Here is a 26,504-nt window from a genome sequence, read left to right as displayed (position 1 = left end):
ATCATATTTGCAAATGTCTTGACTCCACAGCCAACAGAGCAATTTTGTCTTTACTGTTCCAATACTTATGGAGGGGACTGTATGTGCATTTAAAATGAACAATCTTTTTTTTTATATATTATTCAAAGAACAATAAGACAATATTTTTAAAATGTGCAGTCTATGCTGTGCCACTACTAGGAGGCCATTCTGTAGTGGGCATTAGGATGTATGGGTTAAATAGGCCTACATGCATATTGTATAATAAATTGAAATTATTTTAAATAAAATGTTTTGTATTGATTTATTGTAAATAAATACCCACGTGAAAAAAAATATTATAGTAATTTATAGTAAATACTATAGTGTTTTTGAACTATAGGATAGAGGGGGAATGCACCCCCCCCCCCCCCCCCCCCCTTTATGTTTTTCCCAAAATAACCACAACATGAAGTCAAGATGCATTTTTATTGTAACTATAGACTACGTTGACGGGAGTGCTGTAGAGGTTTTCACCATGAAGTTTACACTGGTGATGTACCAGAGAGAAAACAGAAGTTGAAAACTTTCAACAGAAAGAAAAAAAGTGTTTTAAAACTTGTTGTTTTGTAGAACATCGCAGTCATATATGATGTGAGAACAGTAGGACCTGTAGATAGGGAGTAGCCTATGTGTTATTTAATAAAAATATAATTATATTTTCAGAATGACAATTTTTTTTCTCAAAAAAAGTGTGTGGGGTAAAACGCCCCCAGGGGACAATGGGCAATTACTGTAGTTATTCTGTTCTGAACATCAAATCTTTTGTTTTTCCATCAAATATATTCTAACTAGTTGGTTGAATAAAAATATTTGAATTTTGTATTTAAAAATTACCTCAAGTTAGCATCAGGTGGCTATTTAGCTAGCCAGTTAGCATCAGCTAACAAAATGTTTCAAATAGGCTATTATAATTTTGTAATTCATAATTGTAGATTATATTATTTTTAATTTTAAGCAAAAACTGTCTGTACTCTGATTTTGCTGTAAATGTTTAAAGCAAATTGCTTTGTCAGACTGGGGGGGGCATTTTACCCCACCCGTGGGGGCGTTTTGCCCCAAAGGTGGGGTAAAATGCCCCCCCTTGGTACAACTTTAATTTTTGTTAAAAATCTAATAACATGAAAACCCTGGACATTTTTCATACTTTGTTTATAATTTATGTCAGTGTCACTAAAACTATGATAACTTTTCTAAACACATTTAACTTTTGTTTCACAGAAATAAAATGGCACAGTCCTTAAGGGCGGCGTTTCCCCCACTCTACCCCAACTATATTAGTGAAGTGAAGTGACATTCAGCCAAGTATGGTGACCCATACTCGGAATTCGTGCTCTGCATTTAACCATCCAACGTGCACACACACAGCAGTGAACACACACACACCGTGAACACACACCCGGAGCAGTGGGCAGCCATTTATGCTGCGGCTCCCGGGGAGCAGTTGGGGGTTCGGTGCCTTGCTCAAGGGCACCTCAGTCGTGGTATTGAGGGTGGAGAGAGCGCTGGACATTCACTCCCCCCACCTACAATCCCTGCCGGCCCGAGACTCGAACCCGCAACCTTTAGATTACAAGTCCGACTCTCTAACCATTAGGCCACGATATTCAAGATTCGAGATTCAAGAGTTTTATTTGTCACATACACAATATAACCAGCAGTGAAATGTAGGTCAGGTCCGCTCCAAGGACAGTGCAATTATAAGAATACAAATATTAAGAAGAAGTACAAACATAAAATAAAATAAAAGATAAGATAAAATAAGATAAGATAAGATAAGATAAGATAAGATAAGATAAGATAAGATAAAAAAATATAAATATAAATGTGCAGGTCAGTATGTTGTTGACAAATAGTAATGAGAGGAATGTGCAAAAAAAATGTGCAAAAAGTTGTACAGGGTATTTGAATAGCAGCAGTATGAGGTAGAGAAAAATTATGAATAGCTTATTGATATATGATATTTACATGGAGAAACATTATGAATAACTTATTGATATGGTGATATTACATGGAGTCAAGTGATATTATGACACAGAGTTAGAGTTTAGGAGCCTGATGGCCTGGGGGAAGAAGCTCCTCCTAAGTCTCTCAGTTTTTGCCATCAGGCTACGGAAGCGCTTACCAGATAGAAGCAAAGTGAATAGTCGGTTAGCAGGGTGATTAGAGTCCTTGAAGATTTTAACAGCTCTATTTTTGCAGCGTTTGAGGTAGATGTCCTGCAGAGAGGGGAGAGCAGACCCTGAGATGCGCTCAGCTAAGCGCACAACTCTCTGTAGTGCTTTGCAGTCCTGATTGGAGCTGTTTCCATACCACATGGAGATGCACTGAGTCAATACACTTTCTATGGTCCCTGAATAGAAAGTTTTCAGGATTGCTGGTGAGACCAGCAATTATATATTAAGGTATACTGTATATATTATAGTATTTACAACACTTTGTTAATGAATGCTACTACAGCATACTGTAGTATTAACTATAGTGAACTGATAAACTGTAATAAATACTGTAGTATACTTTAGTTTTTACTACAGTAAACTGTAGGGTATTGTAGTGTATAGCTGTAGAAAACTTAGTACAGTGTGGGTAAAGTAATTTGCTTATATTACAATAGTTGTTATATTACCACACCAACTATAGAATTACCACAACAAATTAATTCAAGTACTTTACTATAGTATGGTTCAAAATCACTAATTACTACAGTATTTTTTCATGTGGCACATTCACTGCATAAGGTATTGAAATAGGTAGAAATAATTTCACTAATAATATTAATAATCATAATATTTCGTAAAATGTTTAATAATTTTGAATGAAGCCATCTGTTTTCATTGTTTATTTACTGCATTTCTTCTCTTAAAACTGCAGCTCATTGCTGCCTGAATGTCAACTTGTTGGCTTCAGATCTGCGTATTTCGTGCGCAGCTCTCCAGTGTTTTTGTTTCCTGCGCTGCGGGAACTAGTTTATGCGCACTTCTTACGCAGTGTTGTTGCACTTGAAACACGCCTGCTGTAGTTTGAACCCGGCGCGCAGCAGCCAATCAGAATGTAAGTTTTTGTCTCGCGCTGGGCCGCTGCATGTTCGCTCATCATGGTGAGTGCAAAAAACAGACGGTTTATTCACATAAACTCAAAACTGGCCTATTCTAGCGTATACAAATGACACGTATACACACTGATCGGTTTATTCGCTTGAGTTAAAGACTTGTAGCGAAGAAATGGTTACATTACAGACAAAATAAATGTTGATTAGCATGTAAGCTAATGTGAATGAGTGACTGATGCTAAAGCTAAAGCTAACGAGTGTTTGAATGAGAGTTTGGATTTATTATTGTGATTATTAAAGCACGTGTGTTAGACGTATTACATATCTGATTGTGTGAAACATTTATGCTTGTAAACATGTTTATGATTATCTGTTTGCACTGATGCAGATGTTACTACGTTAGACTAGATGATATAAAGTCCATCACACTGACTTGTATGATAAAATGTGTTTTTATTGATAATCGGCGACTGATAGTCGATCTATTCCTGATGAAAGTGAGACAGAACTCTTGATTTATCAAACTCTGATAAAGCTATGATAAACTAGTGAAGTCTGAGTGATAGTTGAATTGGAGTTTTTAGATGCTTGATTTGTTAAGGGCAGTAAGATCGTAAGAAATCTCTGCTTTGTTATACATTGGAAGTATGTATATTAATAAGCTTTAAGTTATGCTAGTTGGTTTGAGTGAAATATTTAGGAAACGTCTGACAGTGATAGTTCTGCTCACATAAACTTGGATGTGTTGGTTGGTTCTGTCAGATTAGATCATGTTTTGGAAATCTTCATCACACTATAATTCAGTGATGTGCAGCACCTTTATCAGAGCTGTAGTCGTTACTGTAATGGACTCTCTTGTTCATAACAGTCCTCGACTGATGCTAATAGTGGCCCCAGTCGAGCACCACCTTTTCCTGGTGTACCACCTTCAGGAATCCCCCCGCCCTTTGTAAGTTGGTGTTGGAAAGCCTTTACTGTAAAGCCATCTCTCTCTGTCTTTGCGAATTCTTGGTTGTGTTCATGCTCATTCATGCCTTGAATATATTTTTTTGTGTTTTCAAAGATGGGACCACCAGGAATCCCGCCTCACTTCCCTCCAATGGGAATGCCACCCATGGGCCAGAGGCCGCCCAGCATGGCCCCCATGCCCCCGGGAATAATGCCCCCCATGATACCCCCGATGGGAGCTCCGCCCATGGCACAGGTAAGAGCTAAAGCAAATACTGCTTATGGCAGTCAGATTTCACTTTGAAACGATCCACTGTTTTTAAATCAGAGGTTTACATGCTAGCCCATGGACATGGTAATTCACACATGCAAAGTAGCCTAGCTGTACAAACCGTAGCACAGCACGACTTATGTTGTACATTGCATGAGAGTGCCATTCTGGTGGTTTTTATTATGTATGGATGGTAGTCATACTAATGGTTATACAATAAGTTCTTCATCAAATGTAGCAAATTCTCTGAGAGTATGCAAATTTGGATGCAAGGATTGTCACATGAGCAGTCTGTAATTTTGTAAGTGTGCATAAGATAGTAATGATTGTTCATTTGTTATGAGTCAGATTTTGGCTAATGATTTGAAGTTCAGTGGGTGCAGATTTAAATAATGATTGAGTTAGAATTAGGGCTGCATGATATTGCATGCGATTGTCATGCACATCTTGTCAGTAAAGCCGGTTCTGTGATTATTAATAAATCTCCATCATCAGTTCTGCTCAGTGTATTAAATGCCGCTCCATTTGAAAACCGATGCTGGAGATTTATTAATAATCACAGAACCGGCTTTACTGACGAGATGTGCATGACAATCACAAGCAATATATCGAGCAGCCCTAGTTAGAATTAAAGCGATTTGCCAATCAGTTCACATAATCATTATCCAAAATTTTGGAAAACTAGTCTACAGTCCCTAATTTTACGGCAAATAATATTTAAAGAACTTAAATCTGACACATGTGGGTGTGAGGAAAGTAAAGTGTTTTTTTGTTAATTCAAAAGTGATTGGAAAAATCAAAGTTTAAATCATCTCATTGGTAACAAACTTAAAACACTGTAATGGTGGTGTTTTTCATTTGGCACAAGCTCTATACAAGAACTTATATTTATATACATTTCACCCAAAAATTACCCCATGATTTACTCACCCTCAAGTCATCCTAGATTTATATGACTTTCTTCTTTCAGACAAATACAATCAACGTTATATAAAAAGATCCTGGCTCTTCAAAGCTTTATAATGGCAGTGAATGGGGGTTAAGGTTTTTTATTACAATAAAGTGTATAAATCATCATAAAAAGTGCTCCACACGACTCCCGGGGGTTAATAAAGTGAATCGATGTGTTTGTGTATGAATAATATCCATATTTAAGACTTGATAAACTGTTATCTCTAGCTTCCACGTTCACAAAGGTCATGAATTAGAAGTGAAAAAACAAGGATTTGTAAAGAAAAATGTCAGAGGATTTTGATATAAGCCAAGAGGAGACTGGCTTTGCTTTGCTGTAAACAAAACTTGGTTCTCGTGAGACTAGCATATTCTCACTGGAGCTTATGCTACGTGTACATCCTACGTCATCTGCTGGAACGCCACTCTCTCGCGAACATGCGCACGATAGCTAGCGGAAGCCAGAGATTACGGTTTATAAAGTTATGGATATTATTCTTACACAAATGCATCAGTTCACTTCAGAAGGCCTTTATCAACTCCCAATCGAATTAGACCATTAGCATCTCGCTCAAAATGACCAAAGAGTTTCGATAATTTTCCTATTTAAAGCTTGACTCTTCTGTAGTTACATCGTGTACTAAGACCGACGGAAAATGAAAAGTTGTGATTTTCTAGATCAATATGGCTAAGAACTATACTCTCATTCCGGTGTAATAATCAAGGAACTTTGCTGCCATACCGTGGGTGCAGCAGGCGCAATGATATTACGCAGTGCCTGAAAGTAGTCCCTAGCTATATCATAACTAGTTACCTAGCTGGGGACTACTTTCAGGCGCTGCGTAATATCGCAACTTTTCATTTTCCGTTGGTCTTAGTACACGATGTAACTACAGTAGGGTCAAGCTTTAAATTGGAAAATTATTGAAACTCTTTGGTCATTTTTGAGCGAGATGCTAATGGTCTAATGCAATTCAATAATCTATGCTAAGATAAAAGTGCTACCTCCAGACCCGGAGATCGGCTGAATGGATTCAAAAACGGTAAAACTCAACTGTTTATCTCTAGGGGAGTTGTAAAATGAGCCTATTTTCAAAAAAAGTGGACTTTTTTCCTGCAATTTAAGTCTCTGTTTGCTTTCATAACATTCCGTAACGAACATACCAGATAATTTATTTTTCTTTCTGTCAACATGACAGAAAGCATGTTGAATTTACAAATTTGCAAGATGATGGAAAATGCTACCACTAAGAGTCATCATGTTTGCACAAATCAGACATTATTGGTCACACATTGCCCATTTTTGAAGTGTCCAGTATTTTTTATCTAATCACTTTCAATTTCAACACGGCTTATGCTGGATTAGACAAGACATGACGTTTGTGAAGCCAATTTCATACTTTGAGGCAATTCAGTTTGTTTCCCCCGAAAGCACAATGTCAAAGATAAATGTTCTGCTCTTCTGATAAAATACACTGCTAGTGTCAAAAAAAGAGTCATTCTGATTCGGTGAGAAAAGGAAAATCTGCACCACAGTTATAGCAATATTGACTATGGAGTGATACTGTTTTGGTTTCAGCTGATGAAGAATAAAGACACTGAGAGCCGATCAAAATCCACTTTAAAATGCTTGAGAAGTGAGCATTTATCAAAAAACAGAATGATATCACCCTTGGTGTGGATGCTAATACAGTTTATAACATTCTTTGGCATGAACGGACCATAAGACTCCATCACCATTAGTATTTATAGTTATTGTGTGAATTACACAAAATTAATGTGCTTGTCAAATTTATAGACAAGATTTATAGGGTTTAAAATGATTCAGGACATTTCTTGGACTTTTTCTTGCAATTTACCCTAATATGTAGATGAGAGAAATGTATATGAATATAAACATGTAAAATCATTGATATGATTGCTAGTTTTCTTATTGGACCTGATGCTCCACGTTTGTGTGTGTGTGTATGTGTGTGAGAGAGATGGGATGAATGGCATGTTAGTGGGCTGTGAGTGTGAGGATCAGACAGAGCACAAGATGTGCTTTACACCCCTCAGCCCACACCTTGCTCTCCCCCTGTGCAGCGCAGGAGGGAAATTAGCAGTTCACATGAATTTTTCATGAAACTCTTTTCATAGATGCCAGCCATGATGCCACCAATGATGCCAGGAATGATGATGCCCCCCCGTATGCCAGCTGCATCAATCCAGCCTACGGGACCGGTAAGCTAGTCTGTATATATCACACTACTCCACCAGCGTCGGTTAAATATAGACCCTTACATGCTGTCAGCAGTGTCAGAATAACCCTAATGAACACACTGTAAAGTGGGAAAATGTACCAATTTAGAATCAACACCATTTTATATAGCACTTACCCATGTGACACGAGTGATAGTAGCGATAGTAGAGCAAGCTGATCTCTTCTAATTTCTTTCAGTGTATGATGCTGTAAGTCTCCTTCCCTGCATTAGCACACTTTGTTAGCATTTAGTTTTAGTTAGACTTTAATAAAGGCATCATATCATGGACAGCAGGATTTTCTTTCTTTTTTTTAGCCCACAGAGAAAACATTTGAAACTAAACCACTAAAACAGCGTTCAGAAATCATCATGTTGATATCACAATCATGAGCTCAAACATCCACATTTACAGTGTTCAGGTGGAAAATGGAAATGAAAAACGACAATGTAAATAAAGGTATCATCAGGAAGCAAACATACTGTAACTTTAAGAACTTAGTCCAAAAAGAACATTCATTAGGCATGTTTACATGCACTCCATTTATCCAAAAAGTTTTGATTTCAGTTTCTGAAAGCACTATATATAGATATGCATTTAACTGTACAGCTTTTCATTGAACTTGCATCTATTCTGAACAGAATCTCGGTGCTAGCTTCTGCTTTAGGAATAGAGAGAGTCAAAAATATGTCTGGAAAAAGTAAACACACAAATTCGGTATCCTCCATTGAACAGTTTGTCTGAGATATGCTACTGTTCAAAATATTTTATTTATTTATTATATAGAAAAGTGATATTTTTTTAAGGATTCCTTGAATAGAATGGTAAAACAATATGTATTTGAAATAGATTTTTTTTTTGTTACAGTGCTAAATTTTGCTATCACTTTTGATTACTTTAATGCATCTTTTGCTAATAATTTTTTTTCTTAAAATAAATATAATACAAAATCTTACTGACCCCAAACTTTTGAACAGTGCAATACATTTCAGTCTCAGTGTAATTTAGTTTTGCAAAGGGGCTGTTACTGATGGATGGGACAGTTAGAAACTGTTGAGCTAATTTTAAATCTGTCTTCAGCCCAAAAATGCAAACATTATCAAAGTTACTAAGATTACAAAATGAAATGCTAAAGTATATGATATGACCCACTTAATGTGTATGCATTACTTATGTATTTCCTTAAAAGGAAGGAAGTACCTAAACATTAGCTGTGAGTAGCTCTGAATGTGATGGTGTATAATGTACATGGAGAGAAATGTGTGGAAAGTGGTCATATCTGACCAATAACATGAAACGGACAAGTTCAATTAGAGTGGCTTAATTCATTTGTGTTTCAAAGCACTACATCGCTAATGAATATAGATGAAAGGACACGTTTCAGTTCAGTGTATATGTAAGAACAAAGTAACCATACGTGTGCAGTTCGTTATTTTGAACACACCTCCTCAGTGGTGATTAAGATCTGCTTTCATTTAATCAGCTATATTAAGCATCAAACAGCCTGCTGTTAGTTAACCATATTAAATATTGATAGCATCAGTAATAATTAGCAACGGCTTTGAGCTGTAGATGAAGACATCTGATCAGATGCAGAAACCAGCTGACGCTCCAGGAGATGTCAGTCACACTGCCCTGTCAGTCAGGATGTCATTTCCCTTTCCTGTAATTTGGGGTATGGAGACTGCTAATGAAGTTATCTCTGATATCTTTAGATCTGCTCATGAACCAATTTAATTCCAACAATTATTGACAGGGCTTTCTTGGATGATGTGAAGTTTCAAGTCATTTAAAAGATATCACACGTAAATCAGATTATTATTTTGAATGGTTTACTTTTTGTAATGAAACACTTTTTCTTTGTCTTTCTCAGCCTGGTGTGAGTCCAGTGGAGTCTGCAGGTGAGAAATTAAATAGTTTTGGGTAAAAATCATGTTGTTGATTTTATTATTTCTAAATGTAATCAGTGGTTTTGTTCTATTTCAGCACCGGCTGCTCCTGGAACAACAGTAAGAACAAACAACCAAACACGTTATTGTTAATATTGTTTAGTTAGGATTGTATTTTAAATGACTTTCCTGTCTTGAAAACAATACTTTTTTTCTTTTCTTTTTTTTTCCTCCTAGAGCACCACATCAACCGAGTCTTCACCTGATGAACAGCTGAAAAAGGCAAGGCACAATAAACCGTTATCGTTCATAAAATATAGAACATTTATGTGTATAGAGTATTTACAGAGTGTTAACTTTTAGTTTTAGCTACTTTTTCTTATTTGTAAGTCGCTTTGGATAAAAGCGTCTGCTAAATGACTAAAAGTAAAAAGTAAGTAAAGTAAAATACTATATATTCCTAAAATTACAGTACAGTTTAAAAATGTATATAATAAAAAATAAAAATTGTATCTCTCAGTTGTATTCGAAGTTCTTCCAAACCTGTATTAAATTCTTTCTTCTGTTGAACACGAAAAAAGGTATTTTGAAAAATTATTGATTTATTGATTTCCATAATGTTTTATATGATTTATTTTCATAATATGGAAGTCAGTGGCAACTGTTTGGTTACAGTTCTTCAAAATATCTCACACAGGTTTGGAATAATTTGCGGGTGAGTTTTAATTTTTGTGTGAACTATCCTTTAAAATGAGGTTTAGAAGCAGAATTGGAGATTCAATTCTTTACATTTCCCATCCCTACAGAGGAGGGAACAATAAGAATTCAACTATGAATGGTATGGATGTAATTAGCCGGCTCTTTTGTGTACTGGTACAACTTCATACAACTTAACTGAACTAGCTACTGCAGGATGTGGCTGATGAAATGACTAATCATGACTAGTCACTAATGATGTAATGAGCCAAGTGTTCATAATGTCTCCTGCAGAAGTCAGTATGGACCGAGCACAAATCACTGGATGGAAAAACATATTACTACAACACAGAGACCAAACAATCCACCTGGGAGAAACCAGATGAACTCAAATCACCTGCAGAGGTAAAAAAAGGTCAACACACCCTTGCATACACAGTCATATTTTAACTTGCCAATTACTGTTCATTCAGGAGGTCATGACCTTTAGGCATATTCCGCATTTGAGAGTCTAATGTATTACTATTACTATTTGTTTGTTTATGTTCATGAAGTAAACAGCACTGTTTTATATACATTTCTTAGTTTAGACCAAACAAATTGCTGAACCCAACTAATCACTTTTTTTGTATTGTATTGTCTGAGTTTTATATTTTAAAAAATTAAATAAATTTACAGAAAATGCATGTACATTAAGCTAGGTTGAAATGTAAAACTTAATACAAAATGTTATGCAATACAAAATGAGAGATATTTCTTTAGTTTTTGGTCAAAGGTTTCTCATTTGATATGAATAATTGTGTATTTTGTGTTTTGTAGCAAATGTTGTCCAAATGCCCGTGGAAAGAGTATAAGTCAGATACCGGCAAGCCCTATTACTACAACTCGCAGACCAAAGAGTCTCGCTGGACTAAACCCAAAGAGCTGGAGGACCTGGAAGGTCAGTATGCAAAATAAATAGCATTATTACACATATCCAGAAATCTCACATGAGGAAATGGTTTGACTTTTTTCTCTCCATTTTTCAGCGATGATAAAGGCAGAGGAAAACGGGTGAGCATCAGCTTTATTTAATAATAAGACCATTAAAGGGTTAGTTCACCAAAAAATTTAATTTACTTACCCTCATGACATTCCAAAACCTTTTGTCTCTTTTGTTCATCTTCAAAACAAATTAATCTATATCAATTGAGCGATTAAGTGATGGACATTTAAAGTAGGCCTTGTTTTTTTGTTTTTTTTTACGTATAAACATTGATCAACCCACAGACATAGAGCTCATCAGATATGGTAAATGGAACCTCAACAGGGTTAATAATTCATGACCGAATAAACATTTTTGGGTGAACTATCCTTTTAATGTACTGTTAGATTTACAGAAAGCAGTTTTAGGTTTCAAAATGCTTTACTATTAGTGGAAAACGGTCCGTTGTTGGCAAAGGTTGGTGCAGATTCACCACTACCGGTCAAACTTCTGCCATCATTTTACACAAATTAAAGGGGTCATATGATGCTTTTTTAAAGATCATTATTTTGTGTATTTGGTGTAACAGAATATGTTGACATGCTTTAATGTTAAAAAAACGCAATATTTTTCAAATACTGTACATTATTGTAGGTACTCTATGCCCCGCCTCTCTCAAACGCTTCGTTTTCTACAAAGTCCCTCCTTCCGACAAGTGCAGTCTGCTCTAATTGGCCAAATGAACCAGTGCATTGTGATTGGCCGAACATCACAAGCCGCATCAAATGTAACGTCCCTTTCCATAATCGCGAGCTTCAGCTTTCAAAATGAAAGACAGTTAAAAATGTCCTTAGTTTTACCATCAGTTCAAGACCGAGAGGGGAACAGAGCCGTGTGACAGACACAGTGATGATGCTCGTATTTATTTGCACACAAGCCATGATTAAGACGATTTCTGACGGGCTGTACACTCCGCTGTGATGTGACTGCCTCTCTCTCTCTCTCTCTCACACACACACACACACATACCCAAGCTGCGATTGAGATGTGACCCTGTCTCTCTCTCTCACACACACACACACACACGACGCGCAAAACTTCACATTTGAACAGTCAATAGCAAATACTTAAACTAATAACAAAACATACAGTCGCTGATTCAGAAGCGCCAGATTGTCAAAGCAAAGTCAGAATTACCTCCTCTCCCAGGTTCACAAAATGGTCGTCCATAAAATGTGTTGCTGTTCTGTTGGAAGTAATCTTAATGATTCCTAAATGCATCTATTTTCAAATTCTCACAGAAACACACAGCGTCTCCCTGATAAGGCTGCATCAACACTACTGAGGTTATTGAAACCACGCCTTACGCAAATATTTCCACATTGTGATGTAGACATGTCTGTGCGTGTTTGAATGAGCCGTTTTAGGGGGGCGTGGCAGAGTCAACTTTGATAAAGAATATTTCTTTGGTTTTGAGACTTCAGTCTTTGCAACTTCAGGGATCTTATCTATGCACAATCAGCTTGTAACACTCCAAAGAGAAAGCAAAACTTGGAATTGCATTATATGACCCCTTTAATGGCTTAATAGTGATGTAAAAGATTAATACTATATTTTTTCCAGGGTCAAAATAGTCTTCTGTGTTACTGTAATTTGAATTTTTAAATTCTATTAAACATAAAAAAAAATTAATATACATTTTAAGAAAGTCAGTTTATCCAACTATAATAATTTTTAATCTGTGTTTGTGTCTGTTAAAGGACGGTTGACGTTGTGGCTCCTGGCACCACCCCTGCTCTTACATCTCAGAGCGAGTCGTCTGTTACCGTGGCAGCAGTTGCTGAGACTGAGGCTACCATGGCGACAGTCGCCACAGAGGAACAGCCGTCTCACGTGCCTGCGCAGGTTGCTGAGGTCAGCAGTGATGTAACTGTTAACTCCACTGAGGAAACGCCCAGCGTAGAAACACAACCCAGGTAATGAACCCTCAACACATACAAAAAACACCCAGAACATCCCACGTGTGTCCATGTGTACATCTCACATCATTCACTGAACAAAACAATGAAGAGATTTTCATTAGTTTGGGGTCAGTAATTTTTCTAAAGAAATTAATGCTTCTGTTCAACAAGGATGCATTAAATAGATCAAAATTTAAAGTAATGTCATTTGTAATGTAATGTACAAAAGCTAAAAAAAAAAAAAATTCAAAATAAATGCGGTTCTTTTGAACTTTCTATTCGTCAATTTAAATAAAAATCAGTTTGTAATTATATTTTACGATTATACTTTAATTGTATTTTTGAGCAAATAAATTCAGACTTGGAGAGCATAAAATCCTTTAATCAACACCAAACTTTTTAATGGTAGTGTATTAGTGCTACATTACTTCCTACTGGAAATTGTCAGATTACGAAACAAAGCGTTGTGAATTGTTTTGTGCCATACAAGACACAATGTTCTTTTTCCTTTAAAAGGTAAATTGATATAGTTGCTTTGTAAAATTTTCTTTTATATTTGTTTGTTTTGCAGTAATGATGTTTCTAAGGAGGAGAGACCTGAGCTGGTGAAGAAAGTTTACAAGTGGAACACAAAAGAGGAGGCAAAGCAGGCATTTAAAGAACTGCTGAAAGAAAAGGTTTTTTTTTTTTCTCTCTCTCTCTTTCTCTCTCTGTAGTGAAGAGGGAGGTGTTGATATTCCGGCTGGGTCTTTCTAAATTTAGTGTGTTTTAATTTGGCACACAAAGTGCTCCTGAGAGAGCCGCGGCTGTTTAATTGCTGCGAGTGTGATTAGACTGGAGTGAGTGAAACAGAAGACGGTGGAATCGCACGCTTCACAGACCCCTGACAGCCTTTCAGAAAGACACACTCATAATGGGTGAAGAACTGGATGTTTTGTGATGCCGACATGGAGATCTACTTTTCCAAACCTTTTCATTAGTCTGTTCTGTTATTTTCTTCCCCTCTCAGTGGACGCCCATTTATGGCTCTCAACCGTAACATGAGAAATTAAATGAGCTACTCAGTCAAATTGAAATCATTCAGTATGTTGGAAAGTATATTACTCATGAAAAATGTTTTGATTACTAAATAGGTTCTTTAGAAAATCTAAATGAAGTTGTGCAGCCTTCCCTCTGAGAATTTTAACCCCCCCCCAAAAAAAATATGCATTATTGAGTAACAAGTAAGCTGTAGCTTTTGAGAAAAGTAACTTGCATCTCTCTCCCTCCATGTGACTATAGGGCGTTTCCTCCAATGCATCATGGGAGCAGGCAATGAAACTGATAATCAACGACCCTCGTTACAGGTATCCAAATACTCCACACAGCATTAATGATATTTAATAGCATTTAAATCCTGTGCACTGTTAAATGTGTCTCTGCTGTTCTTCACTGAACCACTCGCATCTCTTTCTGTGTCTGTGTGTGTGTGCGCAGTGCTCTGCCTAAGCTGAGTGAAAAGAAACAGGCGTTCAATGCTTATAAAGTCCAGACAGAGAAAGAGGAAAAGGAAGAAGCCAGAATCAAATACAAGGAGTCTAAAGAGACTTTCCAGCGCTTCCTGGAGAACCATGAGAAGATGACCTCAACCACACGATACAAGTGAGTTTTTAAAGTTGTTTTGATGACAACATTATTCAATGCTCACTTGAAAATGACAAAAATCACAATGTAGACCTCATATTTCGGATTGGAGATTTTCAACAGCCTAGCAACTGTATAGCAACACACTAAAAATACTCTGAACACCTTAGCAGCTAGGGGTGTAAGAAAATATCGATACACGTGAGTATCGCGATATTTTGTTTGGTGATACTGTATCGATTCTCCAAAACGGAATATCGATATTTAAAAAAAATAAAAATCATACAAGATTCATGGCAGTTGTTTCGTTTTGAGTTCATATCCCGACCACTAGTCTTCATCTCTGAACTTAAACAGTGAAAGGAAATACTAGCATCAGGGCACTCCACTAATGTTAGCGTTAATATAGTTCGCTGCCAGTAATTGAGGATGGAAGAATTAAAAACAGTTCTCGTTTCGATGTACAAAGCTGAAGTGTGGCACCATTTGGGCTTTTGTGGTAATGTCCGCCCCGGGGCCGCGGCGCGAGCTCAACCTCGGTTCTGCCGCTTGCCGCATCCAGTGTTGAAGAGCCTTTGCGGGGGGGGCGCGGCGGGCGTAAGAGTCGCCGCGCAGCTGCAGCTTTCTCTCGTGTTGGGGGCGTTTTGTGCAGTTGGGGCGGTGCTCACGTCGCGGTCTCGGCGATTCCACGCGGAACATAAATACAGATGTTAAACATTCTCAGAACTTTTCAACTTGATTTCACAGGTTTTTCAGTTTGTATTTATTTGATTGTTTTACAATTGTTTTGTTTTCTTTAGGAATGCTGCAAGCACTTTATTTTTCATCGATATTAAGCAGGTGCAATTTTTTGTTCAGATCAAATATTATGACATTGTATGTCACAATTGTAAACTTAAACTGTGAAACTTTAAAGTAGAGTCTATAAATTAGTGGTGTCAAAATTAGTGCGTTAATGCATGCTATTAATTATTTTCAGATTAACGCGTTAAAAATATTAACGCAAAATAACGCAGGGGCGGGGCTAGGGTTGGCCACCTCATTCGCAACTGCTGCCTCTGTCTCTTTTTTCTTGCAAAGGATTGCGTTTATTTAGATGCAGAATGTCTTTATGACCACATCAAACGGGAGAAGTTTCAGACACGTGCTCTATACGTCGCCTCCACGCCAGATGCGAGTCAAACAAGCGCGTAAAAGATACTGTGCTCGTAGCGCGCTCTCTTCAAATACACGCACAAAGGTGCCGGTGCGCGCTATAGCCTATATCATTTCATATCATACAGCGAAAGAAACTACGTGCATGCAATGTCGTAGTTATGCCGCCAGTTAAGGCATGAAGTTACCAAAAAGGCGATTAAAGCTGCCTTAAACTGTGTGCATGCATACAATAGCCTATGTTATATATGCGTCACATTTAAGTACATGTCTCTGAAATGGTTTTAAAAACTGTCCTGAGGCACTGTCTCCCTCATCTAAAATACCCAATTCAACTCATCCGCTCATTAGTTGAGACTTTCAGACCTGAAGTAAGTCAGAAAATGTAAAGAGATTTGTGAGAAAATAAGATGCATGTCAGATCCCCATCACCTTCAGCAGCAGCAGCTTTTAAAGCAATAGCAGGCAAATAAGTTAATAACCAGCTGCTGTGATGTCTATTAATCCAAGAACAAAAGAAAAAAGACCAAATCAATAACTTTTATAGTTTTAAGGGGTTCATCATATTTAATTTAGAATTTAGTGTTTGGTAAGTATTCATTTTCTGTATATTTCTGCTGAAGGGCACAGCTAGCTGAATATTTCATTTATTATAATGGGTTCATGATAAGATTGTTTTAAGTTCACTTAAATTAGACGTTAAGTCTAATAAATGTTAAAATTGATAGCTCTCAATTATACTGTAATGCTGAATGGCTACAGTCAATGGTTAAATATTCAGGGGGCCAAAATTCTTTTTTTATAGAGACATCAGTAGTATTGATATCAGTGATGCTGGCCTTCAATCATGAAAAAGATATCATTAAAGAAATATTAAAAATATACTGTCTTTATGTTGTTTGTACATTGTACATTTGAAGATTGTTTATTTAAAAACTTGAATGTTAGGTGGGGTTAAGCGTGATTAATCACGATTAATTTTAGAAAAATGTGTGATTAATTAGTTAATTTTTTTAATCGACTGACAGCACTACTATAAATATATTTTTATCTTTTTATAAAATACATTTTATACATTTAACTAAAGAATCATGCAAACACTTGAATATTTCCCCCTTTACTCGTACTGCACAAAAAGTGGTTCAGTAATGTTGAATGTTATACTGATTATTGCAAATGCAGATCCCAGTGTGTTCTGGTTAAATTATTTTTATTTATTTATTTTTTGCTAAGGTTTGCATATGGTGGTGTTCTTAATGACAGCTTTCCTAAAAAAATATATATCCTATTCCTAAAATAAGAAATATCCCAATATATCGCCTTGCTTACAGTATCGCAATGTATTGCAATCGTATCGCAACCCCTGTATCGTGATACGCATCTTATCGCCAGATTCTTGCCAATACACAGCCCTATTAGCAGCTGCATAGAAATGGCCTTGCAATCACCCTCACTTCAGTTTTGCATCATTTTTAATCCAGTATTACTATTAATAAGGTTAATGATTTTTCAGCTCTCATTGATTCAGAGCATGATTAAAATCACATTAGCAGTGTTCTCATGGCGACGTTTTGGCTATTTCACTAAGTTAAATGATGTTATTGGTGTAAATCTCACCTGTATATAGCGGTGTTTGTCGTGAGTTCCTGTCTGCCTTGTGTCAGAAGGTTTCAGAGAGACTGTTTATTAATTACTAGTTCTGTGACGTTAATATCCTGTAATATCACTGCCCCCTACTGACTAACTTATGATCTGCAGCAATGTTCATTCACATGGATGAAATCATGCTTTATGAAATATTATGGCAAAAGTTGTTCTTTAAGCAAGCAGTGGTTGTTTGTGAGTAAGTTTTTCTTGTCTTGTGCAGGAAAGCGGAGCAGATGTTTGGAGATCAGGAGGTGTGGTCGTGTGTTCCCGAGAGAGACAGGCTGGAGATCTACGAAGATGTGCTGTTTTATTTAGCAAAGAAAGAGAAGGTCTGATTGGCTGATTCTGTTTATTTGTGTATAAGAGAAAGCAGTGATAATCTAATAACCTGCTAATTAGTTTTTTCTATTAAACCGTTTAAATGCTGATATCACTTTCATTTTGATGCATTTTAATATGCAAATTTCAATTATAAAGCAATGAACCAGATGTGGTTGTGCATTACAGTGATTAAGGGATGTTATGTGTGACTCATCGTAAAAAATCACTAACACACAGTGGCTTATTATAATTATTAAACTTCAGCAACTGTAATAAACATTTTCTAGAAATGATTCCGTCTATTAGAAGAAAAGAAATCAGTAAATAATTATTCCAAGTAATATAACTCATTAGTTGAACAGTAGGCTGTTTATATTTACCAACCACTAATATAATCAAAAATATTTTTTTTGTTGCATTTAATTTAAAATTCACTTGATTTGTGCCCACTGGTCTCCATATATTAGATTATCTCCTGATACAACCAATAGTGCCTTTATATGTGAAGGTTTTTGTATCATGGAAACTCTGGAAAATGTGCTTAATTGTCAAAAAAATAATGGCATTTATAAACAGTGAAAAAATTCTTCATGCTCTTAAAGTCAGCTTGATTTTTATACACATGTAAAACAAAAACTTCAAACACAGATCATCCGCTCATAATTTAGAGTATCTTTATGCTTTTACTTTTTGTTCTTCATCAAAAAAATTGTAATGACTGTAACTCGATGCTTTCTATCAGGAACAAGCCAAGCAGCTGAGGAAGAGGAACTGGGAAGCTCTGAAGAACATTTTGGACAATATGGCCAATGTGACATACAGAACTACGTGGTCTGAGGCACAGCAGTACCTACTGGATAACCCCAACTTTGCTGAAGATGAGGAGCTACAGAGTATGAACACACACACACACACACACATTGTACTGCCACCTCCACATGATGATGCTTTTAACCTGCATAATGAGAGTGAGAGTGTGAGTGCGAGTGTGTTTGATATAGAGGAAGCCTTTATCTTCCTTTGTGTCTGTGTGTGCGTTAGACATGGACAAGGAAGATGCGCTGATCTGTTTCGAGGAACACATCCGTGCTCTTGAGAAAGAGGAGGAGGAAGAGAAACAGAAAACTCTGCTGCGAGAGAGACGCAGACAGCGCAAGAACCGAGAGTCTTTCCAGGTGACACACACACACACACACACGTGCGACTCTGTCCTGGTTTGTCCGCCGCATCACGTGTCCAGCTTTCTTATATGAAAAGCTCTCACCTTGATTAATTGGAACTTGATGCTGGAATATCAGCTGATGTCTGTGATGACAGATGATCTGTTTGACCGAGTTTAGGGTACTGCAGATCAGTGCAGAGAGGAAGCCAGAATGCTAAAGCATCATTAAAATAAATTAATAATTAATTAAATAAAGCGTCATTAGCATGTTTAAGGCAATTTATTGGGAATTATTGATAATTGGTAATGTATCAATAATATGGCTTCAAACTGCGTTCAACAACTGATGCTTAATTGTCAACTACACATTTGGAAATGTACTATTTAAATCTCCCATGTTATTGTCTACTGACACCATTGCAGACTGGTTTGTATTAAATTGCAAATATTAGATTGCTTGTATGCAATTTTGAAACACCAAAGCAAACTTAGCATAAATGTTCTTTTTTATAACCAGTGGCTCGCTAAAAACATTATCAATATTAATGGTTTGATCTCTTAAAACATGAGAACGGCTAAACCAAACTATCTGAGGAGTAAAGGACAAGAGCATTGGTATGTTTGTGAAGTGTTGTGTGTTTTTCAGAAATTCCTGGATGAGCTTCACGATCACGGGCAGCTGCACTCCATGTCTGCCTGGATGGAGATGTACCCAACCGTCAGCGCTGATATCCGCTTCAACAACATGCTGGGCCAGCCAGGTCTCTCTCTCTCTCTCTCTCTCTCTCTCACACACACACACACACAAACTCTCTGAGTGTGGCAGGCTTTGATGTTGATGAATAATACATGTAAAAGGGTCCTGTCCTCATTTCTCTCTGTCTCCATTTCACCAGTACAGTCTGTGAACTCCACATGACTTTGATACGTCAGCACTTAAAAAACTGAGAATATATTATTTTGGGCCATCTAAAATGAAATACAAGTTGAATGAATAAAATAAAATTCCTGTGATTAAGTCTATATTGCTTAGCAGAATAGTTGTTTATTGTATATCATAATTATGATGAGTTGCTTTTAGATATTTGTTTTTTTGTAAAAATGTTTCTCAGTCATGTTATGCTTTGGATATTTTTTCAGGCTCCACCCCTCTGGACTTATTCAAGTTTTACGTGGAGGATCTGAAAGCTCGTTATCATGATGAGAAGAGAATCATTAAAGACATCCTGAAGGTGAGTGAGAGACTGTGGAGGTCAGTGCTTCACATCAGATCAGTGCTGATGCCCTTGATGAAATGTGTGTGTGTGTGTTTGTGCAGGATAAGAGCTTCCTGGTGGAGATAAACACGGGCTTTGAGGAGTTTGGCTCAGTGATCAGCTCAGATAAACGCGCCACCACGCTGGATGCAGGAAACATCAAACTGGCCTTCAATAGTGTAAGCAGACTGCCCTGCTCTTATTTATACTCTTATTCAAATTAAAGGCAAAAAATTATTGCTTTCCAACTGACATGAAGTCTGTGCCAAAGAAATGGTATTGCATATAGACTTTACAGAAAAGGCAATCCCAAAATGTGGATAGTGTTTGCCGGCATCTAGAATTGTGGTTTTCATGGTCACAGGTAGCATTATTTTTTTGGGCTACTTTGAATTTACAGTGGCTGCAAAAAGGTTTATTTGCACACAATATAAAATTTGAAAATGTATGGGATTAAATGGGATTTAAAATCAGCTTCTTTTTAAGGCCTTCAGTTGAAATCCCCAGTTGTCAACAGTGTTTGGGTAGTGAATTTTGGTCTAGTTCTGTTAAGCTGATTTTATTTTTTCCGGACCTGTTTGTCATGTATTTATACATTTAGTTTGACTTTTTTAGTTCCATTGTCTAATGCACTTGCTTACAGTTTGTCCGTGTGAGTTGCTGCTTTTGTATAACCATTCATATCAGTTGCTTATGACGTTTCAGCTTGAATTCTGTCTTTACTTTTGTGGACTTTAGAAATGATAGGCAGCTCATTAGAGTTTGGAGCAAAGCACAAGAGTGTTAGTTTGTATTTAATGATTAATGACTTGTTTAATGTCTTTGTGCTGGTTCTGTGTTTTTAGTTGCTGGAGAAAGCTGAAGCACGTGAGAGGGAGAGAGAGAAGGAGGAGGCCAGGAAGATGAAGAGGAAGGAGGCTACGTTTAAGAGCATGCTAAAACAGGCCACGCCTCCTCTAGAGCCTGAGACCACATGGGAGGGAGTATGTCATGCTATTACAATAAATATCAATGATTATATAATCTATTAACCAGACTGGGTCCTTATGACATGTTATCTTTCTTCACTGATCTGGTGTGCATGATGTGTTGATGCTGACTCAGGTACGAGAGCGGTTTCTAAAAGAGCCTGCGTTTGAGGACATCACACTGGAGTCAGAGAGGAAGAGGATATTCAAAGACTTCATGCATGTGCTAGAGGTATGATAGAATTCTAAACATTTTTACAAGACTTTTTAAAGCAACCAGGGCTGCGTTTCCCAAAAGTCGTAAGCTTAAGTACATCATAGACCCATTGAAACCATTGGAGCTACGATCAACTTGGGCTTACGAATCTTTTGGGAAACGCAACCCAGATTCATATTTAAAAGAATTGACTCAGGGCTGGGTGTGTATTCATGTTCAGTAATTCAACATTCCAGAATTTTTCCTTTTTATACCACCATTACCACAGTTTATCTTGTGACGTGCAAAGTTTTTGTATCTAAACTTTTAAAAGTAAATTAATCTTGGAAAGCCTTTCAGCGGATCAGAATCAGGTATTCAGTAATGCAGTGGTCATGTCTGTGATCTCTCTCTACAGCACGAGTGCCAACATCATCATTCAAAGGCTAAAAAGCACTCAAAGAAATCCAAGAAACACCACAGAAAACGTTCCCGATCTCGATCAGTGAGTACTTCATCTAGCCATCTCATTTCATACCTGCAAACTCATCGGCTTTTGGTAAAATTTGCCATTCTGACATTGAAATGCCATGTGTGTGACTTTATATGAATGTATCTATGAAGAGAACCGTCTGTCTTCAGAAAAGTTTCAATGGCGTTTTCTTTTCTTCTTCATAACTACTGCTTCACCTACTGTCAGAGAATGAATTAGCATTTTTTCAAAGCAGCTTCACAGTAATAAACTGGAGAATAAAAGAATCAATGCAACCTTCAGTACATACGAGACAAATCCAAATGATGCTGTAAAGCAGCTCTAAAAAGTCATTATTCAGCTGCAGGCAGTTCAGTGTTGATTCAGTTCAATAGCGGTTCAATTACTGTGTAAAGTTCATCAATTATGAAACATTCAATTAAGCTTTTAGCAGCTCTATAGAAGGCAACGGTGTCGTTATTCAGCTCGACTCTGTTCAATGTTGATTCAATTTAGATCAACAGCAATGTTTCGGAACTGTCAGGTTTGAAACGCATTCGATTTTAAAAATGGTCTTTTACAGAAGACAGTAGTTTCATCATCCATCTCAGTTTTGTGCAAGTTTTGTTCTTATCCAAGTCAGAACAATTATATATAAAACTCAAAACATTTTGAAGCTTTCCTTCTCTTAGAAAATGGTTTAAAGTTAAAAAGTGAGGTTCGTTTTATAGACTTTTCTCTCTGAATAGATTTCATATTCTAATTCCAATACATTTTGTAGAAGACTTTAAAAAGTAGGCTTAATAATGAGTAGGGGTGGGAATCGCAGGGTACCTCACGATACAATATAATCACGATACATGGCTCACGATAACGATACAGTGATAATCGATATATTGCTAGACAATCATATAATGATACATCACGATATTTGTCTAACTATGAAAACAAAATGCCTGTGAAAAGGTTGTGCAAGTTTCATTTATTCAAGTCCAAACTGTTAGAAAACAGCAAAAAAAAGTTCTGTAAATCAATTTTAACATAAGTAAATTAATCATTTTATTCTTGGACTTCTTAAAAGCTTACACTTTTCTCTGTGTGTAAACCCAACACATTTAACTGCTTATCAGCTTCTCAGGTTCGTTATTTCAAATGTAGATGCGCGACAAGCACACACACTTCTGCGCCACATGATGGCTCTGACAAGGTTTTGTTTCGCCGTCCATGCAATAGGTGCAGATTTGTTTCTACCAGTCAGTGCCCACTGCCCTCACACTGCATAACGCGCACTTGTAATATCTGAGAGAGAAGGGAAAACTGGACGCGCTAGCAGCGCTCTCTCTAACACAGAGTGAGGGAAATCCACCTGCGATTCGAGCGGAGAGGCTACTCACGGACTGAATATGCGCTCTGCAATTATAACATGATCTATGGTCCACGCTGATAGCTGTTCTGGCACTTCCGGGGCAGATTTTTTTAGTTCTCTTCTCCATAAACATATATAATATAGCAGTAGAGCTAATACATTGTTTGGAAATCTGTTTATCCCTCGGTTCCTTGTGCTTCACCATCTTCATAGAGAACGTGGTTCATGGTTGCTCAGAGTGCTTTGGAAAGAAGCTGGAAATGGCGCGGCTGCGATTTCCACACATTTTTAGACTCTGGAAGCAGGGAAATCTAGAGCGCCTTATAATTGCGCTCATAATGTTGCTTTCTTCCTTTTTACTAGTATTTGCGCTGGGTTCTTTACTCAAGTGCATCGCGTTAGCTGGGTGATTAGCTGAGTCTGCATTTAAATCGTCTTGGTTTCCTTGTTTCTTCAATGTACGCGATGTCATTCTGTATAGATGATGCTCACACAGATATTAATATAACTGTTCAGTTTCAGAAATCAAAGTGGCTGTTAAGAAAGATATTGCCGAATGTTGTTGGAACGTGGAAACGTACGTCTGTTCAGCACGCCGCCATGTTGAATCCCCTCTAGAGCGCCTTATATTTAGAGCGCCTTATTGTGTTAATGAAAATATCGATATTTGGCACAAGATATCAATTCTCGTATCGCATGGAGAAGGATCGCGATATATCGCCATATAGATTTATTGTCCCACCCCTAATAATGAGTATTATTTGTATTATGATCCATCTGGAGATTTGAGGTATGCATTTATTAAGACTCACTCTCAACTCATCCTCCTAAACTGTGTCCTGTGTGTTTGTTCGCGGAAGGGCTCGGAGTCAGAGGATGATGAGTATCACTCGAAGAAGAAGAAACATTCAGCTTCTAAATCTCCATCCGAGCACTCGTCCTCTGGGGAATCTGGTCAGTGACGTTTAGGATCGATATCAGTGTCCTGCACAGCACATCAATACTGAATACATCATGACCGTTTAACAGCAGTCTCTCAATGATCATCTGATCTTGATCTTTACAGAGAGAAGTTACAAGAAATCTAAGAAACACAAGAAGAAGGGAAAGAAAAGACGACACAAATCAGTGAGTAGCGAGCGACTCAACCTCTCGAATACTCGTTCCTTGTGCAGTTGATGAGGAATCTGACTTACTAAATAAACTGCAATAATATGGAAGTGCTATGACAAGTCTCAGTTAGCCTAATGCAGTATGCACTTTTTAAAAAAAATTTTTATAAAATAAATAAAAAGAAAACGAGTAGGTAGGATAGGGGAAAAAAAACACACTAGTGTTAGAGGGTCTTTTTTAAATAAAAATAAAACTAATAAAAAAGAGAATTGTAGTTGTAAGAGGGTGATTTTTTTTTTTTTATTTTTTTTTTTAAATAAATAAATAAAAAGAAAACAAGTAGTTACGAGTTGGTCAAGTGTAAGTGTTTCCTTGGTCAAGGAGGGTCAAGTGTATATTCAGTGTATATATCAACAAATATTAAAAGATAATAGAGTTCAAATAGAGAGTGCTAGAGCCTTCAGGACTTAGTTCTTGCTGTGAAATCTTTACTGTTTTTTTAATAAAGTATATGTAAGAATAGCTTTTTTTATTTTTAGTAATATTTCAAGATGAACACTTGCTGAACTGAAGCAACTTGATGATTTCTACCCATTGGATCGGCTTTAGTATATTTAAGCATATAATTAGGACATGCTGATTATGCTACTGTTTGAATAATGATAATTTTAAGTAGAGTTGGATTCAGTTCAATTCAAGTTTATTTGTATAGTGCTTTTCACGATACAAATCATTGCAAAACAGCTTTACATAAAATAAAAATTCCTAGTTATGAGATGTTTTATATTTGTTCAATTGGAATAATTAATTCTACCTTGTAAAGATCTCAAATGACCTTAGTTGAATTGCCCGTTAAAAAAGGGTTTTCTCCATCATTTATTGATTAACAAGTCTGCCTGTGGGATTGAATACAGTGTATTAAATATGAGTGTTTATTAAATTCCCAGAACCGTAGTCTATTCCTCAGATTGTTCAGTTCTATGATGCTACGTTTATTCGCATTCATTAAATGCTTAATGTTTCTTTAATGTTTTATAAAGTGTATATCTCTAAATGGCTATTATAGGATAATGAGCAATAGGGAGAATATATATATATACAATTTTTTTTTTTTGCAGGCCTCCCCTGAGTCTGAAGGAGAGAGAGAGCGAAAAGGAAGAGAGAAAGAGAAAGATAAAGAGAACGACAAATCCAGAGGGAAGTTACATGGAGAATCCAAACAGAAATCCCCCAAAAGAAAGAGTACAAAAGAAGAGGTAAGCAATTATATCTGAGACAGCGTCTGTAGAGTCTCATTTACTCCCGCCCAGATGTGATCTGAATCTCTCTGTCTCTCAGGGTGGATGGGACACGTCTGGAAGCGAGCTGAGTGAAGGAGAGCTGGAAAAGAGGAGGCGCACTCTGCTGGAGCAGCTAGACGCACCATAAATCTCTCTCTGTCAGTCTGTCCGTCTCTCTCACTTGCATTCCTGTAATGTGTTTTGCATCCTCTTGGAATGTGCTGACAGAATATGGATGAGCATCCGAGTGTTGGCTATTTGGCTGTGAATCCATTGACTGTCATGTAGTCTCTCTGAGAGGCAGTATTGTCTGAACATCAGCACTCTTGATCTGGGCATGTGGATTTTGTAAGATTATTTTCAGAGGTTGCAAGTGTTATGTTGCCTTTAACTGCAGAACCCTTTTTTAGTTAGTTGTATATTTGTTATTGCAAATAGTTTTAACATCACTGATAATATGGAACAAAATGAGCTGGCCTGCATAAAAACAACTATTATTCAACTTCAGATTAATCTGTAAGATTGTTTTCCAAAAATGGCTTTTACAGACAATGTTATCGGTATGAAAAATGTCTGCAGCATTGTTTTCAACTTGAATTTTGACAAATAAACTATAAAATGATGCTTTTTTGTTGCTCTGTTCTCACAAGATCCAAACCTGCTGAATTTCATCTACAGCGATCTGTTAATCATGTTTTCTTCAGTAACCTCAGATCATCATGAAACTGCCACTGAGGTTTTGGAAGTCAGCTGACAATTTCTGACTAAAATATCTGCCAATGTGAGTGAAGAAACAAGATATTGATTGTATTTAATCATTTTTAATTTATATAGATGCAAAGCTTATAATCACGTATGTAATGTGTTAAGGGTTTAATATAAATGCAGATCTGTCTCCCTGTGTGCATCTGTGTGCAGGTGTGATTTGCGACTCCATAAAACTACGCAAAAGCTGGT

At 36.9% G+C, this 26,504-nt stretch overlaps 1 protein-coding gene across 3 annotated transcripts; it reads left to right on the top strand.

The window, feature by feature from the left end:
• Positions 1-3,060: 3,060 nt before the first annotated feature.
• LOC306876503 (pre-mRNA-processing factor 40 homolog A-like) lies at positions 3,061-26,504 on the top strand. Of its 3 annotated transcripts, none has more exons than XM_079427727.1 (26): positions 3,061-3,115; positions 4,131-4,271; positions 7,377-7,460; positions 9,352-9,379; positions 9,465-9,487; positions 9,605-9,649; positions 10,358-10,468; positions 10,883-11,003; positions 11,092-11,116; positions 12,788-13,003; positions 13,560-13,665; positions 14,270-14,334; positions 14,465-14,629; positions 17,634-17,742; positions 18,477-18,627; positions 18,776-18,909; positions 19,543-19,657; positions 20,037-20,128; positions 20,215-20,331; positions 20,998-21,135; positions 21,257-21,352; positions 21,735-21,821; positions 24,015-24,108; positions 24,221-24,282; positions 25,386-25,523; positions 25,606-26,504. In XM_079427727.1, exons 1-26 carry the CDS (start codon positions 3,113-3,115, stop codon positions 25,693-25,695), a joined length of 2,556 nt encoding a protein of 851 aa, XP_079283853.1. In that variant the 5' UTR covers positions 3,061-3,112; the 3' UTR covers positions 25,696-26,504. The 3 variants fall into 3 exon arrangements, with proteins under 3 accessions (XP_079283853.1, XP_079283855.1, XP_079283854.1); XM_079427728.1 differs by having other exon boundaries at positions 3,113-4,016; XM_079427729.1 differs by lacking the exons at positions 24,015-24,108; positions 24,221-24,282 and having other exon boundaries at positions 3,065-3,115; positions 25,606-26,170.

This window comes from Barbus barbus (genome assembly GCF_936440315.1).
Source record: "Barbus barbus genome assembly, chromosome: 10".
NCBI classification, from domain to species: domain Eukaryota; kingdom Metazoa; phylum Chordata; class Actinopteri; order Cypriniformes; family Cyprinidae; genus Barbus; species Barbus barbus.
The sequence above is the reverse complement of the archived record's forward strand: the minus strand, read 5'-3'. Positions and strand labels throughout refer to the sequence as shown.

Coding starts and splice junctions, on each gene's coding strand:
- LOC306876503 (XM_079427727.1), top strand. Junction 9,380..9,464: donor GAGTCCAGTGGAGTCTGCAG/GTGAGAAATTAA, acceptor GTTCTATTTCAG/CACCGGCTGCTCCTGGAACA. Junction 20,129..20,214: donor TCATTAAAGACATCCTGAAG/GTGAGTGAGAGA, acceptor GTGTTTGTGCAG/GATAAGAGCTTCCTGGTGGA.